Source organism: Salvelinus sp. IW2-2015, linkage group LG4p (assembly GCF_002910315.2).
Source record: "Salvelinus sp. IW2-2015 linkage group LG4p, ASM291031v2, whole genome shotgun sequence".
NCBI classification, from domain to species: Eukaryota; Metazoa; Chordata; class Actinopteri; order Salmoniformes; family Salmonidae; genus Salvelinus; species Salvelinus sp. IW2-2015.
In genome coordinates, this window is record NC_036841.1 from 14,150,533 (window position 1) to 14,168,138 (window position 17,606).

The following is a 17,606-nucleotide window of genomic DNA, read 5'->3' on the forward strand; positions in this document are numbered from 1 at the left end:
TCTATCCTTCATTTATTCCCTCCATCTCTCCATCCTTCTACGTCATCACTTTATCCCTCAATTATCCATCCATCCTTCTATTCTCATGTATTTATTCCCCTGTCCCTCTATCACCATCCCTCTATTCCCTATTCCCCTCTCCTTAATCCATCCTTCCATTCGCTCTTTCCAGTCACCCCTCCATTCTTGCAGCCCTTTCTATTCACCGTTCCCTATCACCACGTACCTCCATTTCTCCATCCTTCCATTCCTACATATTTCCTTCCATCTATCCAATGTACCTTTACTATGTACCTTTATCCGTCTTTTCCTCCATCCTCATCTCTCCATCATCCTTGGGCTGTGACAGGAGGGTCCATGCCACACTTCCCACACCAGGCTTCTGATGTAACCTAAAATGACTCATGCACTGTTTTAATGTAACATCATTATTAATATTGTACTTTAATGAAACACTTTGACTTTCATCTCTGGTGGATGTGGCTGGGTGTTCATATGCTGCCTTGTAGGTCTCTCTCTCTCTCTCTCTCTCTCTCTCTCTCTCTCTCTCTCTCTCTCTCTCTCTCTCTCTTCTCTCTCTCTCTCTCTCTCTCTCCTCTCTCTCTCTCTCTCTCTCTCTCTCTCCCTCTCTCGCTCTCTCTCTCTCTCTCTCTCTCTCTTCCTTCTCTCCTCTTCTCTCTCTCTCTCTCTCTCTCTCTCTCTCTCTCTCTCTTCTCTCTGTCTGAGGTCTACAGGCTGGCTAAATGAATATAAAGAGGACACAAAGACAACTTTGAAATGTGACAGGAAAAATGTGACGGCTTTGAAATGTGTCCCCACGCGCAGTGCCCCACTCTTGTTATTTGTCATTGAACCTCCTGTTGTTTTTATCATACGTGTCCCACTGGAATGTCCAACATGTCCATTGGTGACGATTTGAGCAAACTTGCTATGAAATAGTTTGAACTTGCTTTTTGACATACTTTTTTCTATTTACGTATTCATTTGAGAGTTATGCTTATCAGTTACACAAATGTCTCATCTATGGTTAGAACTGACTCACAGACCAGACCAGACTAGTCACTCATCATATCCTGTTGTGTATTCAGTTGCTATCATCGTGTTTCTTATTGCTGCACTGAAGGCATTTCTGTCACAACACAAACTTCACCCAAGCAATCAAATAAATCTGGAGTCTTGTTGACAAGCAAACAAACCACAGGTCTTTATTCATTTTCTCCTCCATCTCTCTCCCTCTTCATCTCTCTCTCTCTGTGTAGTGTATTCACCCCTGGCTGTAGAGGGACACGTAATTGGGATCAGGGGGAGAGGGGGAAATATTAAAGAGAAAGCCATTCATGTGGTTTCTCTGTCACCCAGCCTTTGGTGAGATGAGTTCACTGGATGCACCTGGACTGGGGTGAAGATTAGTGTGTGCGTGCGTGTGTGTGTGTGTTTGTGTGGTGTGTGTGCATTGGTATCACAGGCGCTCTCTCCTCTTAAACTCATTACTTGCGTGGCCTAACAGGAGGCGATGTGACACCATGTTTTGTATTCCACCATGTTTGGCCACACATTAATTTTCAAACAAGGCGACCAGCTGCACGGCAGGGGAGGTGAACAGCGTACTGGTCCCACGTACTCACCTCAGTTTCGCTTTCTCGGGAGGAAGGACTGGAACAACACTCCTTGTAATTCTCCTCTCTTTATCTGTTTCTCTCCATCACGCTCTCACTAATTCCACATCTCAGTTGAAGGCTGAAATTCAGCCCTTCACAGTTTCAGTAGAATCTCTGTAGTCAGTACGATAACGTCTTTGTCACTTCCTTACTTAAAACTTCACAACATTTTTCTCATCTCATCTTTTCTCTCTCATCTTTTTTTTCATCTCAATATTTTCTCATATAATTTCTCTTTAAAACATTTATTTGGTGAGTCTGATTTGTTTTTGTGAAGAGGTGAAGTAAGAGGTTATTTTTGTAATGTTTTTTCATGTCACTCGCTGGTGAAACAGTCATTATCCAGTAGCCGTCAGTCCCTTGGGGCTGTAGGCTCCTATCAGGTGTGTTAACATGCTGTGATAAAGAGCGTAGGGAAGGAGAGAGAGAGAGAGAGAAGAAGGGAATGATGAGAAGTGTCAGGTGTTGAATATTCACTCCTCCACCACCTGCTGAGCCTGTGAAGAGAGGATACCTTTACTTCATTCCAGAGGTGGACTGATCCCTTCTATTTGTGTGATATGTAAATGAAGAGTGGGAGATGAAATGCTTAGTATGGACCTTCAACTCTTTTCAGTCCTTTACTAGTCCTTATGTTTAGTGACGATATTACCCTGGACAGCCTAGAAGAGGACGGACCCTTGAGCCTGGTTCCTGGTACACTATTAGAAAACAGAGTTCCAAAAGGGTGGATGTTCCCATTGGAGAACCCTTTTGGGTTCCATGTAGAACCCTCTGTGGAAAGGGTTTTACATGAAATCCAAAAGGGCTCTACCTGGACCAAAAAGTGTTCTTCAAAGGGTTCTCTTATGGGGACAGCCAAAGAACCCTTTTAGGTTTTAGATAGCACCTTTTTTTCTAAGAGTGTAGTAAAGTTTCTTTCCTAGGGAATTTTTCCCTGTGCTTCTGCTTTTGATTGTTATTTGGGGTCTAGGCCACGGTTACTGTAAAAGCACTTTGTTGACAACTGCTTTATAAATATGATTTATTTGATTGGACCATTTTAGATAAGGTACATGTGCCAGCACTACATAAGATAACATTCATTTACATTGGTATGAGTTTCTGCACGACAGCATTCCATCATGTAGTTCTCCTGGGTTAATACTAGCCAACTGATGAAAAACGTTTCCTTTTCTTGCTCCATCTCTCCTCTCCCTCTCTCCTCTCCTTCTCTCCTCTCGCTCCCCTCTTCCTCTTTTTCTCTCCAGACATGGGACGCGGTGTGCGCGGTGAGGTTGCAGCTGTGGCTAATAACTCCCACTGCATTGTGGGAATTGCATACAACGCACGCATTGGAGGTAGAGTATCCTTTCTCTCTCTACCCTCCTCTCCTCTCCTATCCTCTTCTCTCCTTCCTATCCTCTTTCCTCTTCTCTACCCTCCTATCCTCTCCTCTTCTCTACCTCCTATCCTCTTCTCTCCTTCTATCCTCTCCTCTTCTCTCCCCTCCTATCTTATCCTCTTTTCTCTCCCCTCCTATTCCTCTCCTCTTCCTCTCCTTCCTATCCTCTCCTCTTCTCTACCCTCCTATCCTCTCCTCTTCTCTACCATCCTATCTATCTCTCTCTCCCTTCCTATCCTCTCCCTTTCTCTCCCCTCCTATCCTATCCTCTTCTCTCCCCTCCTATCCTCTCTTCTTCTCTCCCTTCCTATCCTCTCCTCTTCTCTACCCTCCTATCCTCTCCTCTTCTCTACCGCCTATCTCTCCTATCCTCCCTCTCCTTTCCCCTATCCTATCCTCTCCTATCCTCTTCTCTCCTATCCTCTCTCTCTCGCTTCTATCCTATCCTCTTCTCTCCCTCATATCCTCTCCTCTTCTCTCCCTTCCTATCCTCTCCTCTTCTCTACCCTCCTATCCTCTCCTCTTCTCTACCCTCCTCTCCTCTCCTATCCTCTCTTCCTTCTATCCTTCCCTTCTCCTACCTCCTATCCTCTCCTCTTCTCTACCTCCTATCCTCTCCTCTCCTATCCCTTCTCTCCCTCTATCCTCTCCCTTCTCTACCTCCTACTATCTCTTCTCCCTCCAACCTTCACTCCTCTTTTCTCCCCTCCTCCCCTCCTACTCCTATCCTCTTCTCTACCCTCCTATCCTATCCTCTTCTCTACCCTCCTATCCTCTTCTCTCTTCTCTATCCTCTTCTCTATCCTCTCTCCTCTCTCTCTACCCTCCTATCCTCTCCTCTCCTCCTCCTATCCTCTTCCTCTTCTCTCACCCTCCTATCCTATCCTCTTCTCTACCCTCCTATCTCTCCTCTTCTCTACCCTCCTATCCTCTCCTCTTCTCTACCCTCCTATCCTATCCTATCCTTCTCTACCCTCCTATTCCTATCCTCTTCCTCTACCCTCCTATCCTCTCCCCTTCTCTTACCTCCTATCCTCTCCTACCTCTTCTTCTCCCCTCTATCCTCTCCTCTTCTCTACCTCCTATCCTATCTCTTCTCTACCCCTCCTATCCTCTCCTCTTCTCTACCCTCCTTCCTCTCCTATCCTCTTCTCTCCCTCCTTCCCTCTCTCTCTACCTCCTATCCTATCCTTTCTCTCCCTCCTATCTCTCCTCTTCTTACCCTCCTATCCTCTCCTCTTCTCTACCCTCCTATCCTATCCTCTTCTCTACCCTCTTCCTCTCCTCTTCTCTACCCCTATCCTCTCCTATCACTCTTCTCTCCCTCCTATCCTCCCTTCTCTACCCTCCTATCCTATCCTCTTCTCTACCCTTCCTATCCTCTCTTCTCTCCCTCCTATCCTCTCCTCTTCTCTCCCTCCTATCCTATCCTCTTCTCTACCCTCCTATCCTCTCCTCTCCCCTCCTCTCCTCTTCTCTACCTCATATCCTCTCCTATTCTCTACCCTCCTCTCCTCTCCTACTCTCCTCTCCTATCTCTTCTGCTCCTCTCCTCCCCACTCCTCTCAGACAGAATTATTCTGGCATGTGTGCACCAGAAAATTAACCTTGACTTGTCCTGCTCTGTGTAAAAAGTGTGTGCGTGTGAGAGGTGTAATAAGAGTGTTTCTCTAGCTTGCAGCGCTAAGCTGTGGAACATTCATGCGTTCACAAGGCATTAATCCGGCGTGGTTTCTGTGATGTCAAATGTCGAGGGTTTTTAATCAAACGACAGATCTCACATCCCCTCCCACTTTTTTTGTCTTCTCTGCAGCTGTGCTGAAAGCGCAGGCATTTGTGTCTTTCTCGCTCACTCTTTGTCTTTCTCCCTCTCTCTTTTTCCATTCATCCATCTCTCCTATCTCCCTCTCTCTTTTCTTCTCTCACCCATTGATCCCTCTCTCTTTTTAAACATATTTCTCTCTCTATGTCTTCTCTTTATAACCCTTTCCCTCTCTCTCTCGTCTGCAGATGTCTGGATGGACCAGTAGCCTTTACAGTACTATAGTGTAGTGAATGGTACCAGTAGCCTTTTCAGTACTGTAGTGTAGTAAATGGTACCAGTAGCCTTTACAGTGCTATAGTGTAGTGAATGGTACCAGTAGCCTTTACAGTACTGTAGTGAAAGGTACCAGTAGCCTTTACAGTTCTATAGTGTAGTGAAATGGTACCAGTAGCCTTTACAGTTCTATAGTGTAGTAAATGGTACCAGTAGCCTTTACACGTTCTATAGTGTAGTGAATGGTACCAGTAGCCTTTACAGTTCTATAGTGTAGTGAGTGGGTACCAGTAGCCTTTACAGTGCTATAGTGTAGTTAATGGTCCAGTAGCCTTTACAGTTCTATAGTGTTAAGTGAATGGTACCAGTAACATTACAGTTCTATAGTGTGTAGTGAATGGTACAGTAGCCTTTAAGTACTTTAGTGAATGGTACCAGTAGCCGCTTACAGTACTGGTAGTGCAGTGAATGGTATGCTTGGATAATGTGAAGAATGAGTAGACGTTACTGGGTTCTAGCTTCTAGGGTTCTAGGTTTAGATGGGCTCTAGATTAGATAATTTACACAAACCAGTTATTGATGCATGGGCTAGCCTGCCATGCAATATCGTGATGGCTAAAACCCTTTTAGCTTTTTACAGTTAGGCTAAACTAATTTTATTTTCTCCAACAACTCATCCATCTTACTCAGTAGAACTGTTGGTTTGCCCTCTTGTGGGCCTTATCCCTTTTCTTAATCGCTCCTCTCTGATTCTCCTCATCTGCTTCAAAGTCAGTGTATTTGTACTCTTCCATCTCTCGTTCTCTCTTCTATCTTCTCTCTTGCCTCTTTTCTCTATCTTCTCTCTCCTTCTCTCTCTCTCCCTCTCTTTTCTTTCTCTCTCTTCGCTCTTGTTCGCCCTCTCTTTTCTCTCTCTCTCACTCTCCCGCTCGGCTCGGTCCTCTCATCTGCACTCGCTCGCCGGTCTCTCTCCTCTCTCGCTCTCTATCCTCTCTACGGTGAGGTTTCTCTTGTGAACGCAGCCCTCATCAGGTCTGTATCCCACCCCCCAAGGAACAACAGGAGAGGGCATAACAAACCAATACAAACACCATAACACCCCCCCTTGTTCCCTTCATCACCAACCCTCCCAAGGCACAACTTCAATGATATTTCTCTCTGTCGCTCCAAAATAAAAAGTGACTTATACAGATACCATAATAGATGACTACCGTGGCTGTGAGAGCTAGGCTATCGCTGAACAATTGTTGCTGTTTTGATTTAGTAGAATCAGGTGTGTTGGTTGTTTGTGTGTCTGTGGGGGGTTTGGGTTTGGGGTGGTGAAGAGGGCCGTGGTTTTGTTATGGTGTTTGTATTGGTTAGTTATGCCCTCTCCTATTGTTCCCTCGCTAACACAGAAATGTCCATTTCTATAATGGGAAAGACACTTGACACACAGGTGTGTGTATCCGATGATTGTGAGATATGGGCGACGAGAAGCCTATTCAAGAAAATAATAACTCTCCACAACTGTAAGAAAGATGCTCTTGTCAAATAGTAATTTCTAGATCCAGCACACTTTCCTTTATCTTCCTCTCCTGCCAAATACAGAACTAGAACTCTGGCATGGCAACCATCGTCAGAGGAATGCATGCATATCCCTCGCTTTAAAAAACTTCTGCAATTCCTGGTTGTATCCTTGTGAGACAGATCAGAAGCCTCTTAGTTTTGTTCAAGCACCATAGAAACCGAACCGTGACGCACGCACACTCACGTCGCTGCTCGCTCACTCACTCACTCACTCACTCCTCACTCACTCACTCACTCACTCACTCACTCACTCACTCACTCACTCACTCACTCACTCACTCACTCACTCACTCACTCACTTCACTCACACACACACACACACACACACACACACACACACACACACACACACACCCACACACACACACACACACACACACAACACACACACACACACCACACAACACACACAGTTGTGGAATCCTTGATGGAGGCCTGTGTCTAATATAGTAATGGATTCAATAAAGTAATTATAGATTTATCCACAGTAACACTGTTTGTGTGTGTGTGTGTGTGTGTGTGTGTTGTGTGTGTGTGTGTGTGTGTGTGTGTGTGTGTGTGTGTTGTGTGGTGTGTGTGTGTGTGTGTGTGTGTGTGTGTGTGTGTGTGTGTGTGTGTGTGTGTGTGTGTGTGTGTGTGTGTGTGTGTGTGTGTGTGTGTGTGTGTAACTGGCGGCAATGCTGGCGGACGGCCAGAGTAAATGTTGTCAAAGCGGATTCCACCCGTTGACTTCATAGCTTATTGCTATTGCTTTTTAACCTAGCTGTCTGAACAGGGTCTCTGTTTGAGTTTACCACACACACACACGAACATGCGCACACACACATTATGTTCTTCTATCTTTGTGGGGACCTAAAATGTATTTCCATTCAAAATCCTTTTTTCCCTAACCCCTAACCCTAACCCATTACCTTTACCCTAATTCTGACCCTAACCCTAATTGTATACCTAACCCTAAACCTAAAACCTAAGCTTAAAATAGCCTTTGTTCTCATGGGGACTTGGGAAATGTCCCCACGGGGAGAATTYTCCTTGTTTTACTATCCTTGTGGGGACTTTTGTGGATTTTTGGTCCCCACAAGGATAGACAGTGGCTTGTGAAAGTATTCACCCCCCTTGGCATTTTTCCTATTTTGTTGCCTTACAACCTGGAATTAAAATAKATTTTTTGGGGGGTTTGTATAATTTGATTTACACAACATGCCTACCACTTTGAAGATGCAAAATATTTTTWKKGTGAAACAAACAAGAAATAAGACAAAAAAMMRRAAAMYTKRRSSKKSMWWAMYWWTYMMCCCYYCCAAAGTCAAAACTTTGTAGAGCCACCTTTTACAGCAATTACAGMTRCAAGTCTCTTGGGRTATGTCTCTATAAGCTTGGCACATCTAGCCACTGCGATTTTTGCGCATTCTTCAAGGCAAAACTGCTCCAGCTCCTTCAAGTTGGATGGGTTCCGCAATCTTTAAGTCATACCCCATATTCTCAATTGGATTSAGGTTTGTGCTTTGACTAGGCCAAGACATTTAAATGTTTCCCCTTAAACTACTCGAGTGTTGCTTTAGCAGTATACTTAGCATGCCCTGCGGAAGTTAACCTCCTTTCCCAGTCTCCAATCGCTGCGAAACTAAACAGTTCCCTCAAGAATTCCCTGTATTTACCCATCATCATTCTTAATTCTGACCAGTTTCCCAGTCCCTGTTTGATGAAAAACATCCCACAGCATGATGCTGCCACCACATGCTCACTGTGGAATGTGTTCGGGTGATGAGAGGTGTTGGTTGCGCCAGACATAACGTTTTGCTTGATGCCAAAAAGCTCAATTTAGTCCATCTGACCAGAGTACCTTCTTCCATATGTTTGGGGAGTCTCCCACACGCCTTTTGGCGAATACCAAACGTGTTAGCGTCTTTTTTTCTTAACATGGTTTCTGGCCACTCTTCCGTAAACCCCAGCTCTGTGGATTTGTACTGCTTAAAGTGGCCCTATGGACAGATACTCCAGTCTCTGCTTGGAGCTTTGCAGCTCCTTCAGGCCTATCTTTTCTCTTGTTCCCTCTCGATTAATGCCCTCCTTGCCTGGTCCGTGAGTTGGTGGGCCGCTCTTGGCAGGTTGTTGTGTCCATATTCTTTCAATTTTTAATAATGGATTTAATTTGCTCCGTGGAAGTTTCAGATATTTTCTATAACCCAACCCTGATCTGTACTTTTCCACAACTTTGTCCCTGACCTGTTGGAACTCCTTGTCTCATTGGTCTGCTTGCTGCGTTGTGTTGCAGACTCTGGGCCTTTCTGAACAGGTTAATACTGAGACAGATCATGTGACACTTAGATTGCACACAGGTGGACTTTATTTAACTAATTATGTGACTTCTGAAAGTAATGTGGCAACCAGATCTTATTTAGGGGCTTCATAGCAAAGGGCGTGAATACATATGCACGCACCACTTTCCGTTTGTAATTTGTTAAACTTTTTTAAACAAGTATTTTTTTTCATTTCACTTCACCAGTTGACTACATAAAATCCAAATAAACATCTAATTAAAATACAGGTTGAATGCAACAAAATAGGAAAAACCCCAAGGGGATGAATACTTGTGAAGCACTGTAAAACCAACCACCAACACACACACACACAAACAAACAACACACGCACACACACACACACACACACACACACACACACACACACACCACACCACACACCACACACCACACACACACACACACACACACACACACACACACACACACACACACACACACACACACACACACACACACACACAAAATATCACAAAGAACTGTTGGTCAGTACTGCCATATGTCTTTAGGACAGAGTTGCCCACAGAAAAAAAAAACTATATATTTCACGTGAAAATTCCCATGGGAAATCTGTGTTTTTGCAACAACCCATGTTATCACATCAACTTCACATATAGATCACGTGATCACATGAAAACTGTTTGGAACACTTCACAATCCGGTCACATGGAGAAGTTCACGTGGTTTTGGAACACTTCACATCCGGTCACATGAGAAGTTCACTGGGGTTTGAAACACTTCACATCCCGAATGAAATCACTTGTGAACACAACATGGTCACATGAAAGTTCACGTGGTTTTTGGAACACTCACATCCGTCACATAAGAAGTTCACTGGTTTTGGAACACTTCACATCCGTCACATGAGAATTCACTGGTTTTGGAAACCACTTCACCATCCGTCACCTATATAATATCACTTGTTTTGAACACTCACATCCTCACATGAGAAGTTCACGTGTTTGGAACACTTCACATCCGTCACATCGAAAAGTTCATGTGTTTTCCCTACGGTGTGCCGCATGTACTTTATATTAGATACATTTATGTCACTGTATTCCAGTTGAATTGCTTGTTAGCACATTGGTGTTCTTAACAGCTGTCGCCAGGAATAGAAGGGAATGTCTTGGGCACCTGYGCGCCTCTAAATAACTAGAATAAAATSTATTGGAACAGATTTGCCAGCTTGTAATTGAGGGAAATTGTTTTGCTAATGCAAACAAACAGCCTTTATGTGTGAGCCCCTGCTTTATCATTTGTTTGACGCTCAGAACTTCCTCCAGAACTTTTCACTCTCTCTCTCTTGCCCCCCCCCCCCTTTGGGAACATACTGTTCATTTGGAAATGAGGAGAGGGGTGGATGGAGGAGTGAACTCAATGGAGGGTTGGAGTAGAGATGGAGGGATGGACGGAGGGGAAAGGGGGAGAGAGAGTCTTGCCGGGGTACAGCGAGTAGAGATCTATCCATGTAACCCAAACACACACTCACGCATGTGTGCGCGCACACACACACACACACACACACACACACACACACACACACACACACACACACACACACACACAGAGTCTTTTTCACACACCCTCTCGCCGGCTGTGTTGTTTGACAGTAAATATGTGTTTAGAGTGGAAGATAAAGCAGAAGAGGAGGGCTGAACCAAACAAAAGAGTGAAACTGTGTCTTTGTGCTTCAGTAAAGGGAATAAATGTGTCGGCATAGTTTCACATTGGTCACACTTTTCTCTGAGTACTCAGCGGTCGCCTAGCTGGCAGCAAAGGCTTCTGATTATAACCATGTTTACCAGAGTGTGATCTTAATTCTGCCCCTCAAACCCTTTGGCTCTGTTTCAATTCTATAAAGCGCCATCGTTTGTTGGTTCGTTAGTTTCTTAGTTCGTTAATTTATTGTTTTTTTGGTTAGTTGGTTGGTTCTTTCCTTCTTTCTTTCCTTCCTTACTTCCTTCCTTGGTGTAATCACTGACCGTAATCACTAATCGTTATCAAAGCTATGTGAAAATATCCTGGCTYTCAACTATCCAACATGTGGATTTTGAGGGGACCCAAGGTAGACTAGCTGTTACTAAAGCTGAACACACACAAACAAAACAAATACGCTGACTCATTCTTTTAAACGGCAAGTCACCTTTGGACACAAATATATTTTTTATTGTAAAACCTTTATGACAAAGATAAAAAAGTGACTACATTTGATTGGTTGAGTGATACATTGTTTTATTTCTTTATTGATTGATTGGTTGATTGATATTGGTTGTGTACCTGTGAGCAGGTATTCGTATGCTGGATGGTGATGTGACAGATGTAGTAGAGGCTAAGTCCCTCGGTATCAGACCTGACTACATAGACATCTACAGTGCCAGCTGGGGGCCTGACGACGATGGAAAGACTGTGGACGGACCAGGGCCTCTGGCCAAACAGGCCTTYGAGATGGGCATCAAAAAGGTGAATTATGGTCTATAACCACGTTTCCATCCACAGTTTTAAGTGAGTAAAGTCATATAGTATTAAAAAAGACTGCTGTGCTGGAAACAGGAAGTTTCGGTACAATTTTATGAATGCCAACAGATCATCTGTTCGTTTGACATGGTGGGATCTTTTTGTGCAGGTAAAATTCATTTTGCGAGAAATGCTGGTGGAAACGCCTTTATGCACAAACATATATATAATAACCATCATATGGAAGTAAACTTGGAGTCACATGATGATATGGTGTGTGGTCATCCCACTACAACTYGGGAAACCATGTCGTTTATTWGGCTACAGATGAAATAAGTTATGAAGTTCACAGGGTGGTGAAAGTGCACAAYGATGAGCTTGATGCTTCTTTCCACTAAATATCAAGGGTCTTATTCTGGAGACATGATAGGTGCTCGACTGCCGTTTGACARATGTTTATATTCTTATCCATAATAATCTCATCATGGAGACTCCCTACCTGCACTGTATCTGTGAGCGGTTGGCTAGAGCACCAAGACCAGAGKAGGCACATTTGCTATTTAACGCAACAGTTTTTGTGATAAAACTTTCTGTAGAGTTGAAAATGTGATGGAAACACATTGAACTTGAGATGTTTATCGGATACCTGAAACTTAAGCAAAAAGTAAATGTTGTGCACACTAACTCATAACGCAACAATTATTTTTTTGCGGAAATACACCACTGGTGGGAAAATGCGCATATTTTGTTTATGTGGATTTTAGAATATTCGCATGAAATTTGTTGACAATTGGATGGAAACCTAGTTTATAGCTAATCACACCCTATGTATTGCCCAATGTAGCGCACTACTTCGATGACACCCCATTCCCTGGGCCATATAGTGCACTACTGATGACCCCCGTTGGACGTTTGCGGCCAATAGTACACTACTGATGACCCCCGTTGGGCCATATAGTACACTACTGATGACCCCCGTTGGGCCATATAGTACACTACTGAGACCCCCTTGGGCCATATAGTGCACTACTTTTGACCAAACAGTTGATCAAATGAAACCCAATTGTAGTCCACACTACTTTCTTACATAAGTGTTTCAATGACACCCTCCATTCCCTTCCTAGTGTACTACTTTTGACTTGAGCAACTCAAATTACACCCTATTTCCCATGTAGTGCACTACTCCTGACCAGAGGAACTTTTGATCAGAAAACATCATGAATATCAGCCTTTGAGGAACACGATTTGCCCAAAATAACTTTTGAAATCAGTGTACAGAACTGCATCACTCAAATTAGATTAGGCAGAACCAGGATCTCAATATGAGGCACTTGATTTCAAAAGGTATTTTGGAGCAAATCAATCTACTTAACTGAGTCACTCAAATGAAACGAATAAGGAAATGTAATTCCACTTCTTATYTAGCGCCCCCAGAAGTACAAAGTGAAATGGTCCTTATTGGTGTGTGGTATTGAACTGGGCCTCAACTCTGTTGAAAAATGGATTGCATTGATTCAGTGGAGCGCTAAGAGCACATTACATAACAAAGAGAAGAAAGTGTTCTTTGGGGGATGTACGAAGCCCATCTACAATGGAGATTTTCAAATCAACTTTCAATGTCTACTGATATCCTTTTCACACTATGGTGCTGAACCAAACTGTGCAGGCTCGGGTATCTTCTTTTCAAGTTGTATTTCTCAACAGCTTTGATGGATGAGTAACCCAGCTTGATTTGGATCTTCTCTGTTTGGCTCAGTTGTTCACATCTGTCCCTCTCTCGCTCTCAAACAGGGCCCTAAAGGGTCTGGGCTCCATCTTTGTTCACATCTGTCCCTCTCTCCCTCTCAAATAGGGCAGGAAGGGTCTGGGATCCATCTTTGTTTGGGCGTCGGGGAACGGCGGTCGCCAGGGTGACCACTGTTCGTGTGACGGCTACACCAACAGCATCTACACCATCTCCATCTCCAGCACCACAGAGAACGGCAACAAGCCCTGGTACCTGGAGGTCTGCTCCTCCACACTGGCCACCACCTACAGCAGCGGGGAGTTCTATGACAGGAAGATAGTAAGTGTGTGTGTGTGTGTGTGCGTGCGTGTGTGCGTGCGTGCGTGCGTGCGTGCGTGCGTGCGTGCGTGCGTGCGTGCGTGCGTGCGTGCGTGTGTGTGTGTGAGTGAGTGAGTGAGTGCAAGCCCTAGTACTTGGAGGTCTGCTCTTCGTGGCAAGTTTTACAAAAGGAAAATAGTTGAGTTTTGAGGTGAGTGTTGATGTTTAAATCAAGTGTGCCTTTGCCTGCTTTTCCATGGAAGGAAAGCTGTTTAGTTGCAGGGTTACAAACCATAAAAGCCAAGGAACGCTAGTACACATTATTATGGCATCCTTCATTCTGTCAAATGTACATTTCCATCTAAGCAGATTAACATTCAGAATGCTATGATACAGTTCAGTGGCCAGACTCAAACACATGCACACACTCTCTTTCAGAAACATGCTATCATTCATTCTGGCATTCATAAACACACACACACTCACACACACACACACTCACAACACCATCCCCATATCATGTTTTTGATGTCCTCTGGGATAAGGGAATGGTGTAGCGTTGCCAAAGCACAGACATGCCACATCCATCAACTACACACTGTTTTCCCCCAACTACACAGAGATGGCCTCCTCTTACTGGAATTATGACAGCGTCAACAACTTGGACACAGYTCAAATGTGCTGTTTCTTTTGCTCTTTTTAACAAATATCCACCATCCATTTTAWTGAGGAAAGGTTGCTACTGGACAAGGCTAATATTTAGCCAGGCTTGTGCTTGAGAGAGGAGAGGTATGCTGACCAAGTCACATAAGTTGCATGGACTCAGTCTCTGTGCAATAATAGTGTTTAAGAAGATTTTTGAATGACTACCTCATCTCAGTATCACAATTATCTCTAAGGTCCCTCAGCTGAGAAGTGAATTTCAAACAGATTCAACCATCAAGACCAGGGAGTTTTCTAATGCTTCACAAAGAAGGGTACTTATTGGTAGATGGGTTTAAAAAAAGCAGACATTGAACAGCCCTTTGAGCATGGTGAAGTTATTAATTACACATTGGATGGTATATCAATACACCCAGTCACTACAAAGATACAGGCGTCCTTCCTAACTCAGTTGCCGGAGAGGAAGGAAACCRCTCAGGGATTTCACCATGAGGCCAATGGTGACTTTAAAACAGTCACAGAGTTTAAATGGCTGGGATAGGAGAAAACTGAGGATCGATCAACAACATTGTAGTTACTCCACAATACTAACCTAAATGACAGAGTGAAAAGAAGGAAGCCTGTACATCCTGTTTGGAATAAGGTACTAAAGTAAAACTGCCAAAAAATTGGCTAAGAAATTCACTTTATGTCCTGAATACTAAGTGTTATGTTTTGGGCAAATCCAGMACACGTCACTGAGTACCACTCTTCATATTTTCAAGCAAGGTGGTGGCTGCATCATTTTATGGGTATGCTTGTCATCACCAACGACTAAGGATTTTATAGGATAAAAATAAACAGAATAGAGCTAAGCACAGGCAAAATCCTAGAGGAAAACCTTGTTCAGTCTGCTTTCCAACAGACACTGGGGACAAATTAAGGACAATAACCTAAAACACAAGGCCAAATACACACTGGAGTTGCTTACCAAGATTAAGAAGGAAAGCAATTCYACAAATTCACTTTTAACAAGGCACACTTGTTAATTGAAATTCATTCCAGGTGACTACCTCATGAAGCTGGTTGAGAGAATACCAAGAGTGTGCAAAGCTGTCATCAAGACAAAGGGTGGCTACTTTAAAGAATCTCATATATAAAATATATTTTGATTTGTTTAACACTTTTTCGGTTACTACATGATTCCATATGTGTTATTTCATAGTTTTGATGTCTTCACTATTCTACAATGTAGAAAATAGTAAAAATCACGAAAAACCTTTGAATGAGTAGTTGTGACCAAACTTTTGACTGTATGTAAATGAGATATTTCTGTATTTCATTTTCAATACATTTGCAAAACAATTATTAGATATAAATATATATTTTTTGCTTACGGCACCTGGTATTCCCACGCCGTCTCCCATCCAAGTACTAACCAGGCCCAAAATTTCTAAAAACGTGTTTTCACTTTGTCATTATGGGGTATTGTTTTAGATGGGTCAGGTATTTTTTTAATGAAATACATGTTGAATTCAGGCTGTAACACAACAACATGTGGAATTAGTCAAGGGGTTGAATACTTTCTGAAGGCACTGGAAGTAGTTCATTGAATTTTCATAAAATTCAAATGTTTTGCTGGCTTACAGGTAGAGATAAAACAGATAGTGAGTATTTTGTGGGTGGAAACTTGGACAAAATATAGATAGGTCTGTGTTTAGAGATGCTATATTGATGGATGCTAGTTAAATTAAATGTCAGGGGGGTGTTCACTACATTCCACAAATCTGAAAGTAGTGGATTGGTGGAGGCATAGGCTAGAGTTTTTATTTGTATTTATTTTAGTTTACAGCACCAGGTATTCCCAGGCTGTCTCCCATCCAAGTACTAACCAGGCCCGACTCTGACTACGTCGGCTTATGCCTCGAGATCAGAAAATATTCAGGCGTTGTCAGATTGAGAGATGGTATGGGTCCTCAAGAGGGTATTTAACAAATCATACAATTCTTCCTCAATTGACAGCACCCTAAAACCCATAACCCAACAAAACAACTCCGAGATTATTACGACCTCCTTGTGCTTCGATCTCATACTCTGTACAACTCCCCGGCTAACGTATGGTTGGCTCGGGCAGAGAACCAGTAACAACTTCCTCGCTTGAATCGCTTCGGCCCAGCTCAGTGGCATGAGACCAGTTAACAAACTCCCGTATGGGCTCCGGCAGAGGGACAGTGACAACTCCACCGTATGGGCCTCGGCAGAGACCAGTACAACTCCCGTAATGGTCGCGAGCATACTCGCTGTATGCTGGAGAGACCCAGTACAACTCCGTATGGGCTCGCAGAGACCAGTACAACAACTCCCGTATGGGCTCGGAGAGGACCAGTTACAACTCCCGTATGGGCTCGGCAGAGGACCAGTACAACTCCCGTATTGGGCTCGGGAGAGACCATGTACAACTCCCGTATGGGCTCGGGAGAGACCAGTACAAACTGCCCGTATGGCTCGGCAGAGACAGTACAACTCCCGTATGGGCTGCCGGCAGAAGTATCCAGTACAACTCGCTATGGGCTCGCGAGAGACCAGTACAACTCTAGGGCCATAGCAGGAGAGAGACCAGAGTACATACTGCCCGTGTGGAGGCTCGGATGAGCACCAGTTACACTCCCCGCCGTATGGGCTCGGGAGAGCCAGTTACAACTCCCGTATGGCCTCGGAGAGAGAGATTATGCGGAAAGACAGTACAACTCCCGTAGGCTCGAGACGCAGGTACACTCTGGGCTCGTAGGAGACCTGACACAACTCCCGTGATGGGTCGGCAGAGACCAGTACAAGCCCGTAGGGTGCGGAGAACCTTACACGTCCGTATGGGCTCGGGGAGACCAGTAGCAACTCGCCGTTGGGCTCGAGGAATACTCGATGGGCAAATGGAAGACTGAGAAGTAACTCCAGTATGCTGCGGAGAGGGACGTACCCAGTACATACTCGCCGATGGGCTGGAAACAGTACATCGTATGGCTCAGTCTGGAGAGACGGCATTACAAACTCCCGTATTGGGCTCGGGAGTGGAAGGACCAGTCTACACGTCCGCCCATCAGATTATGGGCTCCGGGTAAGAGACCAGTACAATCCCAGTATGGCTCGGGATAGAGAACCATAGATATCTCCCCGTAACATTGTGGCCGCTCGAGAGACCTACTGTACAACTCCCGTATGGGCTCGGGAGAGACCAGTACAACTCCCGTATGGGCTTCGGCAGAGACCAGTACAAACTCCCGTATGGGCTCGGCAGAGACCAGTACAACCTCCCGTATGGCTCGGCAGAGACCAGTGGATACAACTCCCGTAATGGCTCCGGAGCATACCAGTTACAACTCCGTTATGGGACTGAGCGGGGAATGGTAGACCAGTACAACTCCCGTATGGGGCGCTCGGGAGAGACCAGTACAACTCCTGTATGTGGGCTCGGGTAGCAGACCGAGTACAACTCGCCGTT

General features: G+C 44.4%; 1 protein-coding gene across 1 annotated transcript in view; it reads left to right on the top strand.

Annotated features, from left to right (window-relative positions):
* LOC111957249 (proprotein convertase subtilisin/kexin type 6-like) overlaps positions 1–13,609 on the top strand; it is a 28,006-nt gene extending 14,397 nt beyond the window's left edge. Inside the window, 4 exon segments of the mRNA XM_024134781.2 lie at positions 2,909–2,927; positions 2,929–2,998; positions 11,258–11,430; positions 13,277–13,609. Of these exon segments, the coding sequence (XP_023990549.2) occupies positions 2,909–2,927; positions 2,929–2,998; positions 11,258–11,430; positions 13,277–13,603 (589 nt within the window). The 3' untranslated portion in view covers positions 13,604–13,609.
* The last annotated feature ends 3,997 nt before the right edge of the window (positions 13,610–17,606 follow it).